Source organism: Anolis carolinensis, chromosome 4 (assembly GCF_035594765.1).
Source record: "Anolis carolinensis isolate JA03-04 chromosome 4, rAnoCar3.1.pri, whole genome shotgun sequence".
Lineage (NCBI taxonomy): Eukaryota > Metazoa > Chordata > Lepidosauria > Squamata > Dactyloidae > Anolis > Anolis carolinensis.
Window position 1 is genome coordinate 236,194,537 of NC_085844.1, and position 26,441 is coordinate 236,220,977.

General features: G+C 41.6%; 1 protein-coding gene across 1 annotated transcript in view; it reads left to right on the top strand.

Annotated features, from left to right (window-relative positions):
* Positions 1–26,441, top strand: part of vapb (VAMP associated protein B and C) — a 62,023-nt gene that overhangs the window by 19,931 nt on the left and 15,651 nt on the right. Inside the window, exon 2 of the mRNA XM_003223735.4 lies at positions 21,285–21,437. Coding sequence (XP_003223783.1) covers positions 21,285–21,437 — 153 coding nt within the window. The remainder of the gene's footprint in view (positions 1–21,284; positions 21,438–26,441) is intronic.

The window sequence follows — 26,441 nt, forward strand, 5'->3', positions numbered from 1 at the left end:
TTTTGAATGTATTTCCAAAGAAAACTTTCCTACTGTGACACCTCAACAGTAACAAGGTAGTATCATAAACCCTACAACTGTAGAACTATAGTTTTGATATTGTACTCCCAACAATGCATTTGAAGATAGATGGAAATCCACAACAACCCCTGCTAAAATAAATCACATTGTTTCACAAGTGCTGCTATCACAATCCCTTCTCCTTTCACAATCCCTTCTCCTGTTTCACAATCCCTTCTCCTTCCTCTTCATATAATTGATGAGTTGGAATCCAAAAAGCATGTTAGTTTCTTTTTTTATAGCAGCTGCTTTTTGAGAAAAGTTGCCCATCTTCAGAAGATAAACTCTAGGATGGAAATCACATCTGGATTCAGTTCAGGCAAGAGGTTTGTGGTATGATCCATAAGGTAGGAGGTCTTTTCAATTGGACAACAATTTTGGGTAGTGCACCATGTTTGCAGTGAGCATGGTCACATGGAAGCATTTTCTCACAGTAAAAGAAATGGGACAGGCCTTTTAAAAAAAACTTATTTGGAACCTCTGTGCGCTTCCTGGAACATCTTGGTCAAGCACATGTGTTTTGTGTAAAAATTTGTCAGAGGATCTTAACATTGCTGCCATCAGTGAAACTTAGTTTAAGCATCTTGGAAACAATTAGCACAGAATTGTTGGGCTTTGCTCCATTAACAGTGTGTTCCTGGTAATAGATTTGGTCTTATTCAAGAGGGGAGGAGTGTCAGATGGGGAGGCTAAAATGTACAATCTTTGTAAAAACATAGTTTATAATTTCCACTTTCTGTAGGGCCTGAAAACTCGCTGTGCCAGCGTGATGAGATCAGGGATCTTTTATAGCAACATCCGAAATGCTTTTCAAAGAAGGATTTATAGTGGAAAAAACTATGCAAGTTTCTTCTTAAGTGTTTTAAAACAGTCCAGGAGACACAGAGATGCCATGCAGGTTATTTTTCTTTCCATGTTCATGTATTCCATTCAAAGGTATAAAGTGGCCTGCATACATAATAAATAGCAACACTGGTGCATGTTCTTTTGTTTTGTGGCCTCTGTGATGGGGTTCACAAATCAATGCCAGCTCCTTTTCATGCTCTTTTATTGTTAACTTTACCTGGTTGGTTTTTCACTTGGAGTTTAACTTTTGGTCAGAACTTTTGGGTTGTGCCAATTATGGTGGTGATATGTGCCTTCAAGTTGACTTTGTTGTGTGGTGGTCCTATTGTAGGGCTTTCTTAACAAGACTTATGTAAAAGTTTCCATTACTTACCTCTTCCTAAGGTTGTGAAAGTATGACTTGCCCAAGATCACCTGGTAGGTTTCCATGGCAAAATTTATGTCAGTTGTGATAGAAGTGATAATACAAACCCTGCTCTGGACACATGTCCTGAGTCTGAAATGGCTTGAAGCCATACAACAACAACCCAAATTGACTATCATATCAGCCCACACTTCCCATTGAAATACCAGTAAATTTATACAGTAGAGTCTCACTTATCCAAGACTCGCTTATCCAAGCCTCTGGATAATCCAAGCCATTTTTGTAGTCGATGTTTTCAATATATTGTGATATTTTGGTGCTAAATTTGTAAATACAGTAATTACAACATAACATGACTGCATATTGAACTACTTTTTCTGTCAACTTTGTTGTATGACATGAAGTTTTGGTGCTTAATTTGTAAAATCATAACCTAATTTGATGTCTAATAGGCTTTTCCTTAATCCCTCCTTATTATCCAAGTTATTCACTTATCCAAGCTTCTGCCGGCCCGTTTAGCTTGGATAAGTGAGACTCTACTGTATTTGTTAAAATCGTTACTCATTTTAAATATTGTATTGTTCTTTCATATATATATTTTGGCACTACAAATAAGATAAGTGCAGCATATATAGAAATTTGTTCATGTTTTTTTTTCAAACTATGGTCCCAACAGTCTGAGGGACCGTGAACTAGCCATCTGTTTAAAAAGTTTGAAGACCCCTGCCCTAAGGGCCTTGCATTTGGTAGGCAAGAAATAACTGCATTCTCTTTGCTTCCTGAGTCTGCTCAGGCTTTCTTAGCTTGGTTATGGTAGTAATGATTAAATACCACAGCAAATAAGTCCATGTGCATTTCTGACTGGATAGTCATCTATTTACTTCATCACTTTTTATTACTGGCTTTCTCAATTATGCCTATGGAATAGCATTCCCAATTCAGCCTGAGGTCTACATTTCCCCGATGGGTCAGTAGAAAAGAGCAAGTCATATTTACAACAGACTTGGAAATTTGGTGATCTCTAGGGATATTTTTGCAGCTTAATTTGGGCTGAAATAAATTAATGATCAAAGAATAGGGCTTGAGTGCCATAACTTATGACATTTTAAATCGATATACTTTTGTGAAAAAGAATATAAGAATAATAAATGTATTTCATAACTCCATACATTCAGTAAGTTTCAATTATATCCTTCTCTTGAAGACTTGAATTAGCCTTCTGTATATAAACACAGTGGAATCTCCTGGTCTACCAATTTACGTGAAAATTACAAAGGCCATATACAGTACTAGTTTTCTTAGCAGTCAGGGCATTATTAGTCAGAGCAGAAGGAATATTCATTTTTGGTTAAATGGTAGAACGTAATTATGAAGTATGTGTAAAGTATCTGCCTTCGACTGTTGGCATGCACACTGCAAGAATTCCACTACCTAGGCTGTGACCTTATTACCTTCACTTACGGCATACTTGGTTGATTCTGTTTGTGTGTGTGTGTGTGTTATGTGGCTTCAGGTTGCCTTATGGCAACCTCTTGAATTTCATTGGAATTCCTTATGCAAGGAATACCTCTGAGGTGATTTCGCCAGTTCCTTGAGTTCTTAAGACGAAAGGGTGGAATGTGTGTGTTAGTTGGATTGAATCTTTAATACCATATTTCACCTAATCTAAGCTCCATCAAATGTAGGCCACAGCCCATTTTTGAAGGTTTTTTTTGGGGGGGGGGATTTCTTACAATATTTTTTAGAATTTCAGTGCAGATTTGTAGTGCAATTTTTCCTATGGGTTGACGTGAGAGCGTGAAAAAAGCTGAAAGTCATCCTGTCTGCATGAGTCTATTTTATTAAAACAAAATGGTTGGAGTCTGACAGAACCGTTGGGGCTGGGACTCGTCCTCCTTCTCTTTCTTTGAGATAAAAACAAAACAAAAACCAGATAATTATAAGGTGAAATCAAGCCTAAGGCTATCTCATTTTATAGCCTATTAAATGGGACAAAAGTGTGTTTTACATTCAATATATGTAAAACACACTTTTCTGTTGGTAAAAATGTATCTTAATTGATATCAAGAGATAGGTTGGATCTGTAGATGTTCCACTGGAGAGTTATCTTTGATAGCTGCTCACAGCTATAGAATTTACTTTGCAAGACTTCCCAGAACCAAACTATCTTACCATTACTCATTAAATACATGTTTTTCTTCCTCAGTCTGTTGCTGATTACAGGATTTTATTTAATTAACATTTGATTAACATATTTGTATGCTGCTTTGAGCAGCTTTATTAGAAAGTCAGCATAGAAATAATATATAATAAGTAATTTGTCTTGAAGTGCTGGAAGATGTTTCTAAAACTGTGTTTTGATTGCTACTATGAAACTGGCAGTATAGACAGGAGACATGCAATTTGACTGTCAGCATGAATGTAATTACTTATACATGTTTTGTATTTTTGAAGACTGCGTTTCCAGAAGACGTAGAAAATTAGAAGCAACGTGCATAAGAAAATTTCTAAAAAAGAGGGGGAGTTAAATTATTATGCTTTTCCTCTGACAACACCCTAATGACGCACTGTAAATGTATCATGACTTGCCACTAGTGCCTATTGGATTTGAAAAATAAATCCAAAAACATAATTGAATGTTTACTTAAGTACATCTGAGTTCAGTGGCACTTACTCATGATTAAATGTGTATGTTCTTCTGTAAATTTGAATTGAGGTACACCTGCATTTAAGTAGGCTGGTGGAAAACAACTTGTCCATCCCTTACTTTCACCAGCCGTTCGATGTTGTATTGATTTAACCCTTCCCCCCCCCCCCCCCATTTCCCAGCTCTATGGCAGACGCCATTAACAAAGTTCCTCAATTCTTCATGGAAATCTTTTGAGGAAAATGCATGCATTTATCACAGTCATAAAACTTCTATCTTAGGCCCCTTCCACACTGCCCTATTTCCCAGGATCTGATCCCAGATTATCTGCTTATCCCAGATCATTTGGCAGTCGAGACTCGTATAATCCAGTTGAGAGCAGATAATCTGGAATCAGATTCTAGGATATAGGGCAGTGTAGAAGAGGCCTTGGTGGAAAGGCAGGAACAAAACATCAAAGTACTAGGATGCTAAGACACTAGAGTGACTGTGATGCAAACTTAATATAGTGATTTAAAAGGTTTCTGTCTTATCCTATCTCAAAGAAGCAGGTTCCATAAAGTTCTACAATTATTTTTCACCCTTGTTTTAAAAAGAAGACAGATTTCAAGCAATTGGAAGTGCTAATCTTTTGCTTTCTTTCAGCAGCTTGCACTTCTGAAGATGTTTATGGGGAAACCCTTCCTGATTTCTCCCTAAGATGATGTCCTCCTGTTTGTCTGGCTTGTTGCCATTTCAGCTTTGTGCTAGGAACAGCTAATAAGCAAAAGAAGCTACAGCAGAATGCTCCTTTCTTTGCTTTTTCCTGCCTCTGCACAGGGCTGTCTTTGAGCGCTTGTGACAGATAAAGTTGTGAGCCACAACCAGAACTGTTAAAATCGTTGTCCTGAACAATGCCCTCCTTCTTATCTAGAGAATGGTACAGAACATGCCTGTAACCATTTTTGTGTGTTTTGCTCACTCTTCTTTGCATTGTAAGCTGTTTTCTGGGGCCTTGGAAGCCATTGGTTGTGTAGGTTTTTGACAGGTAGAAGTATATAACTTTGGTTCCTAGCAAAGATGAAGTATCCACCACAGTAAGCAATCTCCCCTTCGGCAAGCACTGACAAATGTTGGCTAGTCTTGGTAGGTTATTCATTGGACAAGATATAGGAAAAAGGCAGAGCTCAGAGAAAGCCACTTTCTTAGTACAGCTACCAGGATGCCTCAGTCAACATAGCCATGTCGAGTGATGAATTCTGAAAGTTGTCTCAAAAATGAACATCCCCTGAAAAAGGTATAAAATATGATGTGGAACCACAATGTATCATTATGAGAATAAGTCAAAATGAGTGCTTGGTTTCCATACTCGTCCCATTTCTTTGGTCACAACTGTAAAAAAAAATGGATTGGAAGTTTTTTCCTTCAAGTTTTTGATAAAACTGCTCCATGCACCGCTTTCTGAACCTGAACAACTTGATCTTTAATCTCAACTGTGATTACTAGAAACAAGCTCACTTCAAACTATGTTTTGTATTTTAGCATTTTTCACTAACAAAAGTTTAAAGTTTTGGATAACGTGAATTTGAAACATTCACAACTATATTTGAGAGGAACATGTGAAACTGGGAGGAGACTGAGCTTCCTTAGTATAATGTTGAAATAACAGAAGAGCTAGCTGTCTTCACACTGAAGAAGTGATGCAACTTCTGGAGGCTGAATGACAGTCTTGCCCCGTCTACAAGCCCTGAACCCCACCTGAAAGAGTGGGAAGAACAATTGATACAAATAATGGGAAACTCCCTCATTTGATTTCCAAATTGGAGCTTCTTCCAGAAATATCACTTCACTGTGGAAAGACGCTTCTTTACATTGGAAAAAAGGTCTTCCAGTTTGTGCATTAATATATCTTATAGGAATTGGTTTTGTGGATTGGTAGCTCTCTAACTGTAGACCAGAGAAGTCAGCTTAGGTTAGTACTTAGATCAGGCATGGGCAAGCTTTGACTCTCCAGGTGTTTTGGATTTCAATTCCTACTATTCCTAACAGCCATAGGCTGTTAGGAATTGTGGGCATTGAAATCCAAAACACACCTGGAGGGCCGAAGTTTGCCCATGCCTGGTTTAAACTCTCTACAGGCCCTTCTCCATCCCCATAGCATTATCAATTTAAAGGTTTTGTGACAAAAATTTGGTTATGTGGGGCTGTGGAATATATAGGGCCTATAGGCTGTATTGTGCCTCCCTCCCAATGTTGACTTATATTGTTGACAGTTATATGCGTCCATTGTACATACTGGGAGACAAGCCATATACATGCATGGAATGTGATTTTAATAATTGATGTAATTGTTTTTATATGCTTTAATTATCTGGTTTTTAATGTAAATGTTTACCAATTGTATGTTATTTTAAGGCATTGAATTGTTGCCGATATATGAGGCCGTTCTGAGTCCCCCTCGGGGTTGACAAGGGCGGGGTACAAATAAATAAACAAGAAGAAAATGAAATATAGTGGGCCTTGATAGCCACATGGGTTTGATTCCACGACATGCTGTGGTTAACAAAATCTGTAGATGCTGAAGTTCCATTATATGCTGCGGTGTAGTAAATGTCCATTATATAAAATGGCAAAATAAACATTTGCTTTTTAGAGATCTAGATAGACAGAATTTTAAGCTGTGATGGTTGAATTCATAGATATAGAATGTGAATTTGGAAGGTAGACAGAATTTAAGTCTATATTATTAAACCTCTTGAATGTTCTGGATCTTGTTGTGAAACAAAGGACTACATCTTAAGCCCATTGCTTTATTTTACATCTGCATTGTTCAGATGTCTTGTACGTATTAAGCTGTCAGCACTACTGAACTCCACCCTTTCTGGGAAAACAGCAATGCTTTACTGCAGTGTTGACTGTCCGAAAGTTGATGGGCTGGTGGTCAAAATTACAGTGTTGCGTCTCCGGGTTTATACTATGTCACTGTACTGCACTCTGGTTTTACAAAACAAGAACCTTTCTCAAAGATGTTCTTAAGGTTTTTGGCTGAAATATGCTCAGGCAGTCTTTTTTTTTCCTTGCAGGTCTTAAGGGGATGGTGTATCTCTTAGACATTTCTCCCATTCCATGAATGAGTGTGATACTTAACTTTATTCTAGTTCCAATATATACACTTGCAGCAGGAAGCCTAATTGTAAAAATGTTGTTCTTCTTTAGAAAATAAGACTGATGCTTCTTTGAAATGAAGACCCAAGAATGCAGCAGGCTCAGCCCTCTTAATTTCTGTGGTGGTCCCAACGTCTGTTAGTCACCAAAATGAACCAGATTATTGTTCTCATTGAATAAATTATATTCATAGGATGAGTGAAGCCATGACCTCAAATTCCAAGAGGCTCTTCTGAACATTGGCTGTTTCCCATTATTTGAGGCCCAAACTACATATATGTCACATAAGCAGTAACAGATTTTGTAAATTAGTCCTTTTCCTTAGTTGTGGTAGTTAGTGGGCTCTTTACTGGTGAAACAAGGTTCAGCTTGAGGGTCAACAGACCTCTGCATGTGGAAATGCTTAGCAAAATATGTAGCAAAATACTTTGAACTGTCTATGATGTAGGGTGCATGTTAACAGTTTACCATGGAAGTTGTTTCCACTTCTAACTTCTCTTATTTTGTCTCTAAAAGTGTGACTCACAGTAAGCTTCCAAAGAGCGGTGAGCTCACAAATTGTTTTGTTGTTGTAGGTATGTGTGGGGGGGGGGGGGGAGATCTTCCAGCATTTCCATTGTGTACTACAAGGGAAGATTATGAGTAGGGTGCTGGGCCAGTGGTGGGTGGGTAGCTTCCAGCTAAGCTGAAGATTGTGTTGCAAATAGATGGGTGGAAACAGAATGAACCCATCTAGAGTAACAGTATTTCAGGTTTGGCATCTGCACTTTTTAATCATGTTAGAGTTCTTTTGTTTCCCTTTTTAATGAAGAAACAGTGGCTTAAGTTCTTAATTACAATTCCGTCACATGCATTCTACTTGTGGAGTGGAAACAACTCTCCTTTCTTTTTGCTATCCTACACGAATTTAGTTGAAATTTCTTTACCTTCTACATGCCATTGACGCTGTCTTCAGGGAGACCTGGTTCATATACTGGTTGCTGTGGCAATTCTTCATGCCTCCAAGCCAATGTGAGCAAAATCAGTGTGGCAACCAGTTATGTCAACCACCTGGTTGGAAGGTTGACATGTTATGGCATGAAGCAGTCATATCTACCTATCCATATCCTATAATCCAAATCCAAGGAGAATATGGTTTTAAAATATTTGGACATTTTGGGGTTGTGACATGAGAATCACCGTGAGCAGAAACTCACATTTACAATTGTTAAAGCACATGATCTGTCTATTTCCTCCTTGAAATTATAAGCTTGTCCTTCAAAGGGCCATTTTCAAGGAAGAACTTCAGTCAACTTGTTTTTGCATTATCGTCACTCATTATTCCTAAACTGTCAGAACCCTGCTACTAGAGCCTGGATGTGGCTCTGAGTTTCAGGGTCACTGACAGTGATAAGACACCTGCGTCCCAGGACTCGGAGGAGAAACGGCTGATGGACTTGGCGGGGAATTTGCGCGGGGTTTTACTGAGCGGGAAGAGACTGTTCAAATGAGGGGGAGGGTATATAAAGGAGGGTTGGCCGGAGCCTCCCATTCTTGGCTTTTCTGATGTTCATGTTTCCTACAGTAAAAGTTCCTGGTGATACCACAGAGAGTCTCGTGTGTTCATTCAGGAGCGGCTGTGGTGAGCTGACACTAAGCCAAGAATACGGACACCATCCCGCTGTAGCGGTGAGGTGTAACATGCAAGTGGAGGATGAAGAGCTCTTGGGCGCCGGAGGAGGAAGGTCGGAAAGGGCCACTCCCGAGACGGACGCTGAGTTCCACCAGCTGGCGGCCCTGGCGTCATCCACCGCTTATGCCCAGCCAAATGGGGTAACCCAGAGGCGCGGAGTGGTGCGGGGAGATAGCACCGGAGGAGAGGAAGGTTCACCTTCCCCAGGCCCGCAAAAGATGGTGTTTCTGGAGGAGAGGATGTCGGCGATGGAGACCACCCTGGCAGTGATGTCGAGGGCGATGGAGCGCCTGGCGGTTTTGGCGGAGCCGGAGCGAGGAAGGGAACTCCGGGCTAGCTCAATGTGGGACGTGAGCATGGGAAGCAGCCAGGGCTTTGCAGACCTCCCAGCACCGAAGGGAAGGGAAATGCGAAAGGAGCCCGGTGCCCGGCCCAAGATCCAAACGAGCCTGACGCGGGTGGAGGAGAGTGACGACGAAGGGGAAAAGCCTCCGAGAATCCCGGCTACGCTCCCAACTGAGACCCTGGTGCCCCTGGCGAATGCCGGGCGTGGCACAGGACAAAGGGAAGCAGCAGCGGGGCCCACTGGCCCGCAAGGGGGCTTGCGACGGGCGGAGAATTGGGGATTGCCACCACAGGGACCCCTACCGAGACGAGAGGAACTAAGGATCGAGTTTGGGGGAGAGTCCTCTGAACTGGATTTTTTCCTGACCACGGTGAGGGGCTATATGGAGGACAATGCCCACACTTTTAGAACGGAATCCAGCCGGGTACGGGCCATTGGTGCAGTGTTGAAGAGGGGAGCGGCCAGCTGGTACGTTCAACTACACGCGCGGCGCGACCCATGTCTGGGGTCACTCCGACGCTTTATGGGGGCCCTGGAGACCCGTTTCCGAGATCCACTGGAGCAGATCCGGGCGAGGGAGGAGTTGAAGACCGTCTCCCAGGGGCAGAGGTCGGTATCTGAGTATGCGGAGGAGTTCCAATGCCTCGCTGAAAAGGTGCCGGAATGGTCTGCAGTGACAAAGATAGAACTCTTCAAAGAGGGGCTCAGGCGGGAGATCCTCTCCTGGGCGGTGCATCGTGATGAGCCTGACACACTGCGCGGATGGATTCAGCTGGCGGGGCGCATCGAGACATCGCTGGCCCAGGCGAGGAGGCACCGAGGAGGGCTACAGCAGCGGCCGCAGATGAAAGAGGGGAGCCGGAAGGAGGGATCAACCCCAGCCGGGAGGAGAACGGAGCCGACAGGGAACGTGAGCACCAGCAGGAGGGGCTGCTTCGTGTGCGGCCGTTTGGGCCACAGGGCTGCCGAGTGCTGGCAGAGAAAAGGGGAAGGCGGAGGCCCGCCCAAACCAAGAGCCGTGGCAGGGAAACGCGCCGAGGAAGAACCACCGATGAGGCACCACTCGGGGGGGTTGGTAAGTCAGGACAAAGCCATGATAGTGGTCCCCATTCAGCTGGAAAGTGGCAGCAAACAAGCAACCTGCAAAGCATTTGTGGATTGTGGATGTTCCAGGAACATCATCTCCCCTGAATTAGCCGAGGGACTGGGATGCGAAAGAACGAACCTAGAATCCCCAATAGCTTTTTCGCAGTTGGACGGATCCACAGCATCGGGATCATTAGCTAAGTACAGTGCCGAAGATGTAAAGTGTAAGATAGGGAGTTGGGAAGGAAAGGTGTCATTTGTGATATCACAAATAGCCAGCTATAATGTTATACTAGGCATGCCATGGCTGGGGCAGGCCAACCCGCAAATCAACTGGGAGGATAAGAGCATGATCTTCAGGATGAAGTTGGAAGGAGGGAGCCAGGAAGTGGAAAGGGAGCCGGGGAAAAGGGGGGAGGAAGACTCTATCAGGATAGCAGAACTGGCAGATAAATTACCCCCAGAGTATCGGGATTTTGTGGACGTATTCGATGAGAAGGAAGCAGACAGTTTCCCACCGAAGCGGAGAGTTGAAGTGAAGATAGAGCTAGTCCCAGGAGCAGAGCTTCCTAAGGCAAAAATATACCCAATGTCGGCTAGGGAAAAGGAGGAACTGAGAAAATACATTGATAAAAACCTAGCGAGGGGTTTCATAGAGCCTTCAAATTCCCCTCTAGGGGCGCCTGTGTTGTTCAGGCGCAAAAAGGACCAAACGCTGAGGCTCTGCATTGACTACAGGGGCCTGAATGCAATCAGTTCTGGAAATAAATACCCCCTACCTTTAGTGAAGGACTTGATCGCCCAGTTATCGGAGGGACAGATATTCACTAAATTGGACTTAATTGAAGCGTACCATAAATTGCAGATTAAACCAGAGGACAGGTGGAAGACGGCCTTCTCCTGTGCATTCGGATTATTCAATTATCGTGTGCTCCCTTTCGGTTTGTGCGGCGGAGGCGCCGCGTTCATGCAATTAATCAACGAAGTGTTGCATCCATTGTTGTACAAGGGAGTCTTTGTTTTTTTAGATGACATATTGTTAGTATCTCGGACTAAGGAGCAACACATAGAACTAGTCAGGGAAGTCCTGCAAAAGTTGAGAGAAGCAAAACTGTATGCGAAGCTTGCCAAGTGCGAGTTCAATAAAGACCAGATAGACTTTCTGGGGTATAGGATTTCCTCCCAGGGAGTGGCGATGGACCCTGCGAAGGTAGAAGACGTGAGGGGGTGGGAAGCCCCCAAAACACGGAAGCAGCTGCAATCCTTCCTAGGGTTCGCAAACTTCTATAGAACATTTATCAAGGACTTTGCGCGCCTCACTTTGCCATTAACGGATTTGTTAAAGACTAAAGGTAGGGGAGAAACAGCCAAAGTGAAGGCCCCAGGGGCCAAACTGACCTGGACAATAGAATGCCAGGAAGCTTTCGAAGCCCTTAAAAAGCGTTTTACTGAGGAGCCTGTCCTACAGCACCCTGATATGTCTAAAGCCTTTGTATTACATTGCGATGCGTCAGACCGGGCATATGGGGCAGTTCTGCTACAGAAAGACGAGGGGGGGAACCTGAAGCCATGTGGCTATCTGTCAAAAAAGTTTAGCGATACAGAAAAAAACTGGCCGATTTGGGAGAGAGAAGCCTTAGCGATTCTAAAAGCACTAGAGTGCTGGAGACACTTTCTGGAAGGAAGTGGAACACCGTTTGAGGTGTGGACTGACCATAGAAATTTACAGTATCTAAGATCCCCTCGTAAACTATCAGCGAAGCAAATTAGATGGGCCCAATATTTCAGCCGTTTTGATTTCAGACTCAGATTCTTCCAGGGGAAACATAATATACTCGCTGACGCTCTCTCTCGGATGCCTCAGCACGGGGGAGGAATTCAGGAATCTGAAGGGAGTATTTTTCTTGATAAGCAATGGGGCCTGGCAGTACTAACTCGAGCACAAGCGGCCAAAGAAAACAAACGTACTGCCATTTCCACGGGGGGAGGAGAAATATGGGAGGAAGAGTTGAAGCGAGCGTATGGAATGGACAAATGGTTACAAACAAACAAAGAAAAGGGAGAATTGTGTGGGGATTTGGTGTTTGTAAATAAGAAATTGTATATTCCTGAATGTTTAAGACGAGAAATGTTAAGGAAGTACCATGATAACAAGGGTGCGGGTCATCTAGGCCCCACCAGGACTATTAAACTGTTGGCCAAACAATGCTGGTGGCCCGGAATGAGGAAAGACGCCAGGGGATACGTCACGCAGTGTGAATTATGTGCAGAGGGAAAAACACCACCGGGGAAGCCCCAGGGGCTATTGCAGAAGGTGGTGGAGCCCATGAGGCCATGGGAATGCGTAGCCATGGATTTTGTAGGCGAACTACCCCCCAGCAGAGGCCACAGATACATTTGGACAATATTGGACCTATTCTCAAAACAGGCACACTTTGTGGCTCTGCCAAAACTCCCTTCAGCTGAAAAACTTGCTGATTTGTATGTGAAGCATGTATATCGCCTACATGGGTGTCCCGACAAGATAATTAGTGACCGGGGAGTCCAATTTACTGCAAAATTTTGGGGAAAATTCTTACAGCTGTTAGGAGCAGAAAGGAACCTGAGCTCGGCCTTTCATCCCGCGACCAACGGGGGGGTCGAACGTACCCAACAGACACTGTGCCAATTCTTAAGGATGTACACCAATTATAGACAGGATGATTGGGCGGACCTTCTTCCGTTTGCTGAGATGGCTTTTAACGGGGCCGTACATTCGGCCACAGGTCGTGCCCCATTCGAAATAGTATACGGACAGGAGGTGGCACCTTTCCCCAGGCTACCCGAGTGGAAGGAAGGGGAGGGCCAGACCGACGAGGAATGGCCGGCCAAAATCAAGCAAGGGTGGCAAACCGTGGTAGAGGCATTGCGGGAAACACAAAAGAAGTACAAGCTCTTTGCGGATCGTAGGCGCCGAGAGGGGGACAAATTGGGCGAAGGAGATCTGGTTTGGCTGAGCACAAAAAACCTGAAATTGGGGTTCCCATCCAAGAAATTGGCTCCACGCTATATAGGGCCATTCAGGGTAGCAAAAAGAATAAACGAAGTGACCTATGAGCTGAGGCTACCAAAGGACCTAGGAAAGGTACACCCGGTATTCCATTGCAGCCTGTTAAAAAAGTATAAAGGAACTCTGGACAGCGGAGAACAATAGTTGTGTTTAATCTTTTCCTTCCAGGACGAAGGGGAGGAGGACGCCATGTCAGAACCCTGCTACTAGAGCCTGGATGTGGCTCTGAGTTTCAGGGTCACTGACAGTGATAAGACACCTGCGTCCCAGGACTCGGAGGAGAAACGGCTGATGGACTTGGCGGGGAATTTGCGCGGGGTTTTACTGAGCGGGAAGAGACTGTTCAAATGAGGGGGAGGGTATATAAAGGAGGGTTGGCCGGAGCCTCCCATTCTTGGCTTTTCTGATGTTCATGTTTCCTACAGTAAAAGTTCCTGGTGATACCACAGAGAGTCTCGTGTGTTCATTCAGGAGCGGCTGTGGTGAGCTGACACTAAACATTCTTATGATTAAAAAGATGCTGATGCTGGCTCAGTTACAGGTGTCTCTAGAGATGCAAGTTGATGACTAAAACTTGTCATGTACAGAGCTTAAGAAACACAGATATTAGCAAGATTCCTCATTATAGGTATGGGTATATATTGCCCTCCTCTTGGTAGTATTGAAAAGCCACAGTTACAAAAGTATATGGTGGCTCTGTTTGAAGGCCATATAAACCCAGGAAGATCTCTATTAGCAGACAGACATTTGTGTTGAATTGCAATCCTAATTGTGGTGTGTAGGGCCATAAGAAGCTGCCTTAGTTAGGAGCCCAGTCTAGTCCTTTATACGTAGTTGCTCTCCAGGGTGAGGAACCCCCTCTTCTATTTGCCTATGATGTAGCTTCATATTTGCAAGTTAAGCATTTGCTAATTTAGCTTATGTTTACTCTTCTTAATAGAAATAAACTATCTTCCTTAAAAAACCGATCATGCATTCCAGTCATAGAATTTCTGAATGTTTAAATGGCACTAGTAGAGTAGTATGTAATATTAGAATATAGTCCTAAGTGTTTAAGAAGCAGATTTTCACACTGACTAATCTGCCACAAGCATCATGGGTATGTAAGGTGTGAAGAACTGTTCAGACCAAAGACCACCCACAACGTCCTAGGGTCTTCCTAATGTCTCCTTGCTTCTTCATGCAAGGTTTAGTGGATTGGGATATTTCACTTAACATCAGCAATGGAAAATTAGAACAGCAATCCTCTTAGTCACCACCACCCCTCCTAAAAGCTGCATGTAGAGTCATGAAGTAATAATTTCTATGGAGATGTGCAAGACAGATATAGATGGATTATTGTATCACTCATGTTGTCTAATATTGTAAAAGGTGTATGTTTTCATAAGCATACTAAATTAGCTAAACATGACGCAGTTTTGGTCTCACAGGATTGCGCCAATTTTGTTGTGGTTGGTTAATATTTCTGCCTCCTGTCCAGCCCTAATATTTGTATGAATACCCTTGCTTTACACTCTGAAAATAGCTATGAATCATCTTTCTTTGTGATCATATGAAAACCATGTGCTTTTCCCTGAACTTTAGCTGAACTGTAGAGCTTGGCTCTCTTCACCCAGGACAATTATTTATGGTGTTTGTCCCTCTTCTTTGCACAGTGCACACTAATCTGTAAGAGCCTAGTGGGTGGGTTATTTTAGCTTGAGTATACTACAAAGATCTAAGCTGGATATGTTCTAGGTTTTTATGGTTGTAGCATTGAGAGAATAATTGATAGACAAAAGTGGATTATGTCACTTGTTTCAGGCTGAATGCATCCAGATCTTTAGAAAGAGAATAGTTTTAAAATTGAGGAAGGGGAGAGTATATGCAGATACTGCAGAAGATACTGACTCGTATCTTCTGCATCCAGCATGGGTGCATGGTCAGAGCCCTGCAGTCTGCATAGGGCAGAATGGTCAGAGTGCTATAGCAATCATACTAAATCATTGTTGATAATCTTCAGTTCACTAAAGACTTGGATCTTTGATGTTTGAAGAGACTCCTCCCCCCCCCCCCCACCCTCCCCACGGATATGAGCACAGTGTTTTCATCTAATTTTAAATTGCAGTTAATTTCAAAACATGGATTTGGATAAAAGTTGTGGCTATTCTTTGAACTTCTTCCATTGATGTTATGTTCTTTTGCCCTAGTTTCTTTAGCATATATCCTAAACAAAACCTTCTAGTTTTGTAATTCTGCTGCATAAAGTTCAGATTGATATGCGACTATAGTCAAAATTGGCAGTGGCTCACAGTTGGACTGTGATTTATTTTGGAAATAATACATCAGTCATCTTAACTTCTGAACTGCAAACCCTTGTAGTCTTAAAATTTTCTAAAAACAATATATTTGTGCGGATATATGATATATTCTTGACCCTTGTGTTTTTACCACTATTACCACAGCTTAGCTGGAACTAGGCTTCCTATGAAACAATGGGTGTATTCCCATTTTTGGTCAGATACATCTCGTTTTTTGTGTTCTTCTGCAGTAATCTTAAAATATGTGCAAGAAACTTTTTCAAACGTACATATCCTATCTGAAGTAGCTGGCAGTGGCTTTTCCCTAACAGTGCAGTGGAGGTAGGGAAAAGGGATGGAAACATCTAGGAAGCATGTTTTCTAGATTTGGATATGAAGCACATGTGATTTTGTCAGGAAAGTTCGGCATTCCATTTTTGTTTTGCTGGTATTTTTATCTAGAGGAAAGAGCAAATCTAGTGTCTTACTCATAACTGGGGGCACTAGCTCTATTACATCCATTGCTACCTTCCAGTTACAGTACTGTATCTTCCAGTTAGGTAACTCAGTTTTCATATGGCTTACAACTTCTGACCAACAAGATTGCAAAGAATTAAGCTCAGTGTTTATGGTTGTGGATGTTCTATGATAAGCTTGTACGTACAGCTTAAGACTAATGTATTATGTCTAGGTGAAATGGTATTTCTGCAGGTTAGGAACATAAGACCCAGCCTTGCTAGGTTAGAATGAAATCACAGTTAAATGTTTTTGGGAAGATTGTAAACTATGAAGAAAAACCTCTTTTGTCCTTATCATTTAAGCTCCTGTCTCTAGGCACAACACGGTAATGCAGAATAGTATATTTTCTCCGCATTTGGAGATCGAATAGGAAGATGATGAATGTATACCAATGGTGTCAGATGTTGGTTTGGCCTCCATCCATTTTGAGGTTTTGGTTACAGCCGACATAGGATTGTCTTCACAGAAAAACTGTTTTGATGGAAAGCTTCCCTATCCCTTTTATTTCTGCCTGCTACCTTAGCAAGCATTATTGTCTTTTCTAGGGAATGATACATTCTCGTGATATGGCCAAAATATGACCATTTCAATTTAATTATCTTGGCTTCTAGGGAGAGATTGGGCTTGGTCTTTTTGGTAGTCCACAATATTCATAAAATTCATCTCCAGCATGTTTCAAATTACTGATTTTCTCCCTATCAACTTTCTTCGCTGTCCAACTTTAACAACCATACATAGAAACAGAAATACAATGGCCTGGAAAATCCTAACGTTAGTACTTAATTAGTTCTTTCATAGCTGCCCTTCCAAGTCCTAGTCTTCTGATATCTTGACCACAGTCGCCATTTTGGTCAGAGATTGAGTCAAGATATGGAAAACCTTGTACTATTTCAATGTTTCCATTGCCTTCTTTAAATGTATATAAATACTCTGTAATCAGTATTTTTCTTTTCTTAATGTTCAGTTGTAAACCTACCTTTGCACTTTCTCTGAATTTTTGCTGGCTTCTGCTAGTAATATGGTGTCATCTGCATGACTTAAATTGTTGATTTTCTATCCTCTGAGTCTAATCCTGCTTTACATTGTTTTTAGTTTTTAACAGAGAAAGAAAGAAATTGCAAAGGTATATCATTAACTGCTCATGTAAAGTAAAACATACATATACATTTACACTGTTATTTTGGTTTTTTAACTGTCACCTCTTATCAAAATCGTATATTGGGAAGGGGCACACTGAGTCCAGTGATTACCTTAGTCGGTAAATTGATTCTCTGTTATGGCATATTTATTTAAGATTCTTTGTTACGGCATAAAATTTGTTAGACTTCTGAATATGCACCTTTTAAAAATGAAATATATATTAAAGTACTTGTGGAAGAGAAGAGAATCATATAAAAAAGTTTGAAAGTGAAATCAGAGCCTGTTGCTGAAATGCTAGTCTCTGTAACTTCCTTCAGTTGTTGACCAAGGGAGCCATTAACTCCTGACCTTTCATGTCTGCCTATAATAGCAACATCCCATTTGGAAGCCTCAGAATTTGCAAGCTGGGTTATAATATAGTTTGCTAAGGGGCTATTTATAACTGGTGCTAACAAGGCCTTGCATACCCTACTATTTAAAATTGGAAACTTAAGATGCACAATACTGTACTAGAAAACATTTGTCGGAGCACTGACACAAGTGTAATAAAAGTGCTGGTCTTGCATAGTAAAGGGCATGAGCTGCAAGGCAGGATGTTAATGAGTTCAAATGTCAACACTGCTATGAATTCACTGGGTGGTCTAGGCAAGCCACTAATGTGATTGCTTTATCCCCCCCCCCCTCCAATTTGTGACAAAAAGGATCATAGTGAGACTTTCACCAAACAGTTTTGGTAGTGTTCAGGTTCCATCTATTCTCTTTCCTCCCTTAACTTTCTATGCCTCCTGAACAGTGTCAACTTTCTATCCTTATTGATATTCACATTTCAATAAGTAGTTTGAAACATTGTTCTGATTTTGTTTGTTTGTTTGTTTTGGGATTTTTTTTGGGGGGGGGGCATTAAGTTTTTTGTCTTCCCCTCTTGGGGAAGATTTTGGTCTTCCACTTCCCTTCCTACTATTTTGGCTGTGTGTATATGATTGGTTGGCACCACCGAAGTGATTGCTTCGGCCTGGCGCCGCACGAAGCGGCCTAGGTGGGCCGGGACTCCCGGTGTACATGGGAGCGCCTCGATGGCGCCCCTGGTAATAATGCGCCATAGGCAAGCGCCTAATTGGCCTTGCCGGTGGACCGCCTCTGCATACATACATACACACATGCAGTATTATATCTGCTGTTCTGTACTATTCGTTATTCAGTTTTTCTGCAGTGAACATGTCCTGCTCAGTGTTGATGAAAAGGTTTATTATACAGAAAAGACTGAATGAAAAGCCATGCCTTGTCTGCTACTCTCTGCTACATGCAAGTTTTCTTAGTAAAATTGCATTTGTTGCTGCCTTATGCTTGCAATTTCCTTTAAATGTGGCAGAAATTATGGATACCAGACCTGTGGCTATCTTCTGGTATTACTCCTGCTTGGTCCAATCTTGAGTGTTTAAGATACAGGAATGCTGATAGTGCCACTTTAAATGGCAAGCTCTAGATTTGCTTGAATATTGTCTGCTGTGTTTAGAACACAGCAGCAGAGCAGCCAAATACGGTTTAACTGAGTGCTTCTCAATGGCAAGCTGTGTGATGTCTCATGGGCCATGTAGTCCCCTTCCTAGTATTATTGTGGCAGACGAAGAGGAAAACTTGGGTTTCCCACCGTTTCAGCCAGAATTTGAGCCCCTGCACCTGCAAGATGTTTGCCCACAAGAAGTCAGCCAAACAAGCCTGGAGCAGTAATCTCCCCCGTTCTCTCGCCGGGATAATTATAATCGAGATAGAGGCGCTAGGGAGGCGAATCGCCGAAGCGCCAGAATCGCTGCCAGACAATTAGCTGATTAAGCCTGTTTCCCTTGGGAAATCTTAAGGAGTCATGCATCTGGACACAGTATGGGTTTCACTTCTTGTTCCCCAGGGAAAGTGTTCCTTGGCGGGAAAACGAGATCCTATATAGGTGTTTACCCGCAAGGAAATCCTTGCGGAGTCAATTCGTCAGCTTCAGGAGTGAGATCGTGTGTGGACTACGCTACTCCAGTTCCTTGTTTCCAGGACCTTGCCACGGACCTTGTTCTAGTTCCAAGCCTGCCTTGTCCCCGGATCTCGCCACGGACCTCGTTCTTGCTTCTTGCCTCTTGTTGCCTCGTATCAAGTCTTGTTTGCCAAGAATCTAGTTTGCTTCCAGCCTTGTTGTCAAGCTCCATTGGACTAAAGGACCCTGTCATTTCCCCACACTTTGCTTGGCAAAGTGTGTGTTTCGGTTATTGGATTATAACTTTGGACTCTAATATCACATATTGGACATTGTTTTCCTGGACTATATTTGACCTTTCCTGAAAGGTCTACTTCTGAACTATATTCTTCACTTGTTTTTATTGACTTTATATATTCCTTTAATAAAGATATTAGATAGAATCTGGCCTCTGCGCATGGTTATTGGTGCTCTGTAGCCTGGGTCCCGACAAGCTGTGGGTGTGGAGGACAGAACTCGGGGGGGGGGGGGGGAGTCACCTGTACATAAATACTATTTCTAATAGGTGTTCTGTGCTAAATAACCTGAAGTCACCAGATTCACATCTGACCTTGGAAAGTAAGCAAGGTCAATCCTGGTTAGTACTTGAAAGTAGGACCACCAAGGAATAACAGGTGCTGTAGGCTGTATCTCAGAGGAAGGCAATAATAAGCGACGTCTGAGTATTCCTTGACTAAGAAAACAATATAATCCATGGGGTCACCATAAGTCAACAGGTGACTTGAAGGCATACACACAGAGGTTGCTGACAACTGGCTGAATCTCTCTAATTAGGTTCCTGCTTCCCAGCTTCTTCTCAGTTATGTTTTCTCCTATTTCTGGTCACTCTTGAACTTCTGCTATAACTATCGCGTTTCTTTGATAACATGTCTCTGTATGTTTGACATAAACATGACTTTTTTTTTCCTGACAAACTGTGCCTATTTCTTTGTTGTCTCTTTCTCTTTACCAGTATCAGAACTGAACATGTCAGGGCAGGGATATTATGTCTACCAAGAGCCCTAGGACTCACAGATCAATGGGGTCAGCTATCTGCTTCCCTAGTTTTAATTAAAAGAGACCTGAAATACTTTAGTCACTAGAGAACCAATTAGTGGGAAGGGGATTGCAAACCTGTGGATCTCTCTGTACATCTGTATGTTCAGTAGACACTCATAGCATAGGAGCCTATATCATTTCATAAGTAGAGCATCATATATTGGAAACTTGCTGCCCTGGGGAAAGATATTGCATCAATTTGGATCTTGGCAAAATACGTTCAAATAAGTCGAATATCCCTTATCTGGAAATCCAAAATGCTTCAAAATTGCCTACATGGCTGATTAGAATCGAGACATCTTTGCTTTCTGATGTTCAGTGTACATACTCTTCATTTCACATGCCAAATTATTGAATATATTTTATACTAGCTTGGGTCCTGGTGGTGCCTGGATTATTTCAAAAAGGCATTGTTTGTTTTTGGATGTTAGGTCCTTTGTTACACTATCTTTTAGGAAAAAAAACTCAGTCTTTCCTGATGTTTTTTTTTATGAGTGCTCCCATTAGAAAATGCATAAGGATGTGGGTAAACTAGAGTTCCCTAAAATCTTGGGTCAATCCTCCCCAAACTCTTGTCAGTATTCCCAGTAGCCATCTTGGTCTGTCTGCCAAATTTGATCCAGATCTGTGATCTGCTGGAGTCAGTGTTCTCTGAATACAGGTGAACTGTAATTCCCTGATGCCAATGTCAATCACCCCCAAACCCCACCAGTATGCAGAGTTGGCTGTGTTGGATCTGTGTGCCAAGTTAGTTCCACATCCATTTCTGGAGCAAGCATTTCAGATAAGGGATATTTGGCTTGTATTACTAGTCATCAGCAAAGATCACTGTGTAACCTTAAGCTAGCTACTTGGGCACAGTTTAACATAATTTGTGGGCGAGACAAAATTGAAAGCACCAGCAGTAGACAAAGGTAAATAAATCTTGAGCTATTGGTATAAGAGGAAAAGTAGGATGATGAAGTCTAGGATGTTAATATGTTATTTCTGCATGTATATTTGGGAATAAAACAGCTAAAATAACGTCTGAATTATTTCAAAATTCTTTTAAGCAATCCTTATTTTTTTGTTCTACAGGTCCCTTCACAGATGTTGTCACTACAAACCTGAAACTTGGCAACCCTACAGACAGAAATGTCTGTTTCAAAGTGAAGACTACAGCACCACGCAGGTACTGTGTAAGGCCCAACAGTGGGATTATAGATGCTGGAACGTCAATTAATGTCTCTGGTAAGTTATTGTAACATTTTTAACAAATCTTTTGTGCTATATCTTTTTATTCTGATTTTGAGGCTAACTCATGCACATTGGATTGCATAGATACCATAATGGCAGTAAAGACATTGTTCCAACCGATCAGTGCCCGTAGAATATTTGCAATTACATTAATTATCTTTTTTAAGTAAAAAAAATTGCAGGCATAACCATTGATGTTAGTCGCATTATTCTTGTGTTTTTGGGGCTATGTGATGTTCAATAAAAGCTGATGGACACAATCATTTTCATTTAATTTTTTGCTATGATATCTAACGAGTAGGCAAGAAGTGAACATACATTTCTTTCAAACGAGTATAATAACCAGATTGATCTGTATCTGTTTTTCTCCAAAAATCTACAGAATATCAGTACAATCTTAAAATAGTAGCTTCCCATTGTTCATAAACAATTAGAATGGGAGAATATAACTCTTGGTTCTGCATCACTTTTCATTCTTACTCTGCATTAAAGCTACAAATGTGGTCTTACCAAAGTTAAGCATCTGTGTCTTTCCAGTTCAAATAGCAAAATGAAATGTGTGTTTAAATCTATACCAATTGATTTGAATGGACTTTAAAAGTGTTCATTTTGTTTGGATAGGGTTCTTCGTTTAATACAGATTTCTCCCATCTCTTAATTATTTTCCCTTGCTTTCAAGGGCAGCTTAACTTGTACAATACCAAAAATGATGACCTTACAGCACTTCTATCAGTGTTAACAGTGCAGACTTCAAATACTAATAGGGTAGCTGGAAATAATTTAATCAGTGTGTTAATGGTTCCTTTAATGACACAGACAGCCTTATTAGAGACACTGTTCAACTACACATCTTTTAATATGCATGGGAAATGGTGATAGTTTTTCAAAGAATTCATTACAGATGGGATCCTTGTTTTGTACTATCTAAAACTCACTGAGGCAGTTCCCTCTACATTTTACTGCATATTTAGAGGGTTTTTCATGTCAGGGTTGGCAAGCATATCTTCAAAGTCTTTGTTTACCTTTGGGTATTACTACGAAGTGTTGCAAAATGGTTATTATAGTCTTCTTCTTTTACATTATAAATCCAATAAATATCTAGTGTAGATTTGATATCTGTGAAGGAGAGCTAGAGAATTCATTGACTTTAAAATAATGTTTGATTCTAGATCACATGTGTCAAACTCAAGGCCCGTGAGCCAAGTTCAGTCCACCATGTCATTTTATGTGACCCTTCAGATGCTGGATTATTACTCCTATATTCTTCATGGCTAGCACTGACTAAAGGTGATGGGAGTTGTGGTACAGTAACATGTGGAAGGCTGCAGTTTGTTCTGTTTATTCAGGTAGTGTGATTTGGATTTAGATACAGTGTTCCCTCACTTTTTGCAGGGGTTAGGTTCCAGGACCACCCACAATAAGTGAAAATCCATGAAGTAGGGACACTATATTTATTTTAATATTTATACATTATTTTAGTAGTTATACACTATTTTAAGTCTTTATCAACCAATCGTGTGTTGATAAATCGCCTCCTTCTCCTCCTGTTGCCGCTTGGGCTCCTTTTCTCTTCCTTTGGCTTCTCCTTCCTCCCTTCCTTAGGCTGTAAATTGTAATTGTAATTATAATAGTCATTTTACAGTTTATTGAAAAACCGCAAAACAGCGAATCCGCGAAAAGTGAACCACAAAATAGTAAAGGAACACTGTGCAAGGCTTGTGAATATGATATCAGACTTTAAAATGTCCTTTAACCTTTCCCCAACCTCAGAGCCACAAGTGCTGTTGGGTTGCAGTTCCCATTATTCCCAGTCCACATAGCGGATAATTAAGTGATGGGAGTTGTGGTTCAATAACATCCAGGAAGCCGAATTGGGCAAAAACTAAAGAGCATTAACCACTATGTAAAAATAACTATAGTTTCCCTCTGTATCCATGACTTCTCTGCCCATGAATTCAATGGCTCTTTGGTGACCCTCAATGAAAATTAGTTTGATACCCCTGCTCTAGATCCTGTCAGTCCTATCTGGCCTAGACAGTGGGGAGGGATGTTGAGAGTAGAAGTTCCTTTAGTAAGGAGGACTACAGAGCTTCTTGCCCGTGCTATTAATCTTTATTGTTGGTAACTGGGGTTTTCAGCCTTCAATGCTCCATACATAGACTTCAACTCTCAGATGTCCTAACCATCAGAGCAGTACTCAGGAATTCTGGGAGTTGGAGTTCAAAACCCTAGGACAGTGGTTCTCAACCTGGGTCCCCATATGTTTTTGGCCTACAATTCCCAGAAATCCCAGCCAGTTTACCAGCCGTTAAGATTTCTGGGAGTTGAAGGCCAAAAACATCTGGGGGACCCCACGTTGAGAACCACTGCACTAGGAGGATCAGTGGTCGAAAACCATTGATCTACATGTGACTATGTCAGGATGCTTTGTCTAGCAGCATGTTGTGTTTCCTCATCTCAAGCATTTCTGTATTGAATCAGAAGGCTTCATCTCAAGGATGTGAACATCACTAGCAAACAAAACCTCTTTTTGGCCAGACAATTCTTCCCAGAATATAGCATGCTGTCTCTCCAAATGCCAATTTGAAAGTGCCCTCGGACAAAGCAAGCATCTATAATCTACACTTTGGGGGTAAATGTTTTTGGCAGGCACACTGCTATCCCTCAGAGCTCTTATTTGTGATGAGATTTGGTAAGAGAAGGTAAGAACCCCAACAGGAATGTCCTATGCTATTCACTATCTTTTTAGAGTCACCGTACAAATGAGAGAGGAGTTTGATTTCTGCTAGGATCCTGAACCTGACATTGGCAGATTGGATGATGATGAACACAAATAATAGCTTATCTTATGTTACTTGAGGTGTGTCTCCCAGGCCCCTTCTACACTGCCATATAATCCAGTTCAAATAAGATAATCTGGATTTTATTTGGCAGTGTAGAAGGGGCCCCAGTTTCATGCTTACATCATTTGTCATTTTTTCCTCCTATGAACCTCCTAAATTCATAGGTGTAGACTAGACCTGCACTGAGAGATGTTAAGTATCTTACTAAATTACCAATGCCAGTGTTCCTTAGGATAGAACCATGATAATAAAAATACTGTTAGCATTGTGTTTTGAATGTTGGACTACAGTTGTGTTCAAATCCTCAACTCAGCCATGGAAGCCCACACACTCTCAGCCTTAGAGAAAGACAAAGGCAACCCTGCTTTGCCTTAGGGTTCCCATAAGTTAGAAATGACTTGAAAGGACAGAACAACAAAACTAGTAGTACTACGTAGGGCAGTACTACTTGGTGGCAGGTGATGGTGGATTACTTACTAAAGAACAGCCTCCTCTGCCAAATTAAGGTATCTTGAGCACAAATTTTATGGATAGAATATCCTTTGACCTATCTCAGTGTGACAGTTTATATACTGGAACTGATGCTTTCTATTTCTGAAAATGAGAGCTCCCTGAAAGCAGGATTTCAGACCTCCCTTAACACTCTTTGTGTGGAAACAGTTTTGCATTTCTGTTGGAAGCGAAATGCATCTGGAAATAAAACTTGCCAGTGCCCTTCAGAGTGCTTGCTCATGCGCTTCGTGCTCCTCAAAATGATGTGGCATTTGTCAGCTCTCTTAAGTCTGCCGCTAATGCACTTAAACTCCATTTACCGGGCTGAAGAGAGAGGACAGAATGCTAATCAATAACGATTTAAACCAAGCAAAGAACTGCCGTAACACCCAGATCTAGCATGACCATTTCCATCTGCTGGTGTTCACGATTAAGTCTGCTTCATAGCAGCCATATTTCCCTTGTGTGCTGTGTTTTTAATCAGCTTATTTCTGACCTCTTCATGAGCATGTGGTCTTAATTTCTTGCACAGCTTTCTGTAAAGCATGCTTTAATTAATACTTGTTTACTTATATCCTGCAACCCACCCACCCACCCCAAGGGCTCATGGCTAAAACCAAAAAGTAAACATGGGACGATGATGTTTCTAAATAAAAGCTGCTCTGAATGCCAGATATTTGCTGCTGCCCCCTCCCATCTCTGATTTGAACCACTGCCACTAGAAGCTACCCTTGAAGAAGACTATTATTTTTATTTTTGTTACACTAAAGGAAGTGGCTTTGGCAGAACTTCAAGAGAAGGGAATTCAGTAATTGTGAAGCAGCTACCAAGAATGCCTCTGTACGTGCCCTTATCCCATAGATTAGGACAGAAATGGATCTGACAACAATGTTGGCTGTAGCCTTGGCAATCAAGTCACAAAATACAGAGGGTGATATCTGTTACATATTTCCCTGCAGATATTAATAAGGAGTGACTCCAAGAAGAGTTCTAATTTTATTAAGGGGTTGCCTCTGGAGATGCTATTGACAGTCATATGTACAGTACAGGTTAGGTATCCTTTGTCTGACTAGCTTGTGACCAGAAGTGTTGTGGATTTCGGAATACTCATATTTCCATATATGTACTTAGTGAAATACTTAATGATTTTTTAAAATTCTAAGTTGCTCTTTTGTAGCTTCTGCTGCCATTTGTTCAACCAAAGATGAACAGATTGAGAGAATGCCACAAAATGCTTAATGGCAGACGTGTCCTGGGAGAAAATGTGAATCTTCATCAGTCAGAATTGCAATTAGCATAACTAATTGTGATTTAAATTTGATTGGAGGGAGCAGAAAAAAATCATGCCTTGCTCATAGTTTTGGTGTATTTCATTGTAAGCAGTAGATAGGCATCATGAAACCATTCAGATGTTGAAGGTCTGGAAATCCCAGCAGACCTTGGTAGCATAGTCAAGGGTAAGTACATTTTAGGAGTTATAGTCTAACAGCATTTGGGAAGTCATGAGGGGCGGGTATTTGATTTTCACCCACTTGTTCAGTGGTTGAAATATGAATCTGTCTTGATGTTATGATGGTCAGACATCCACATGCTTTGCAACTGGCAAACAATAGGCATCACAGAATTATTACAAAGACCTGTTTCTTTCTTGCATACATCTTAA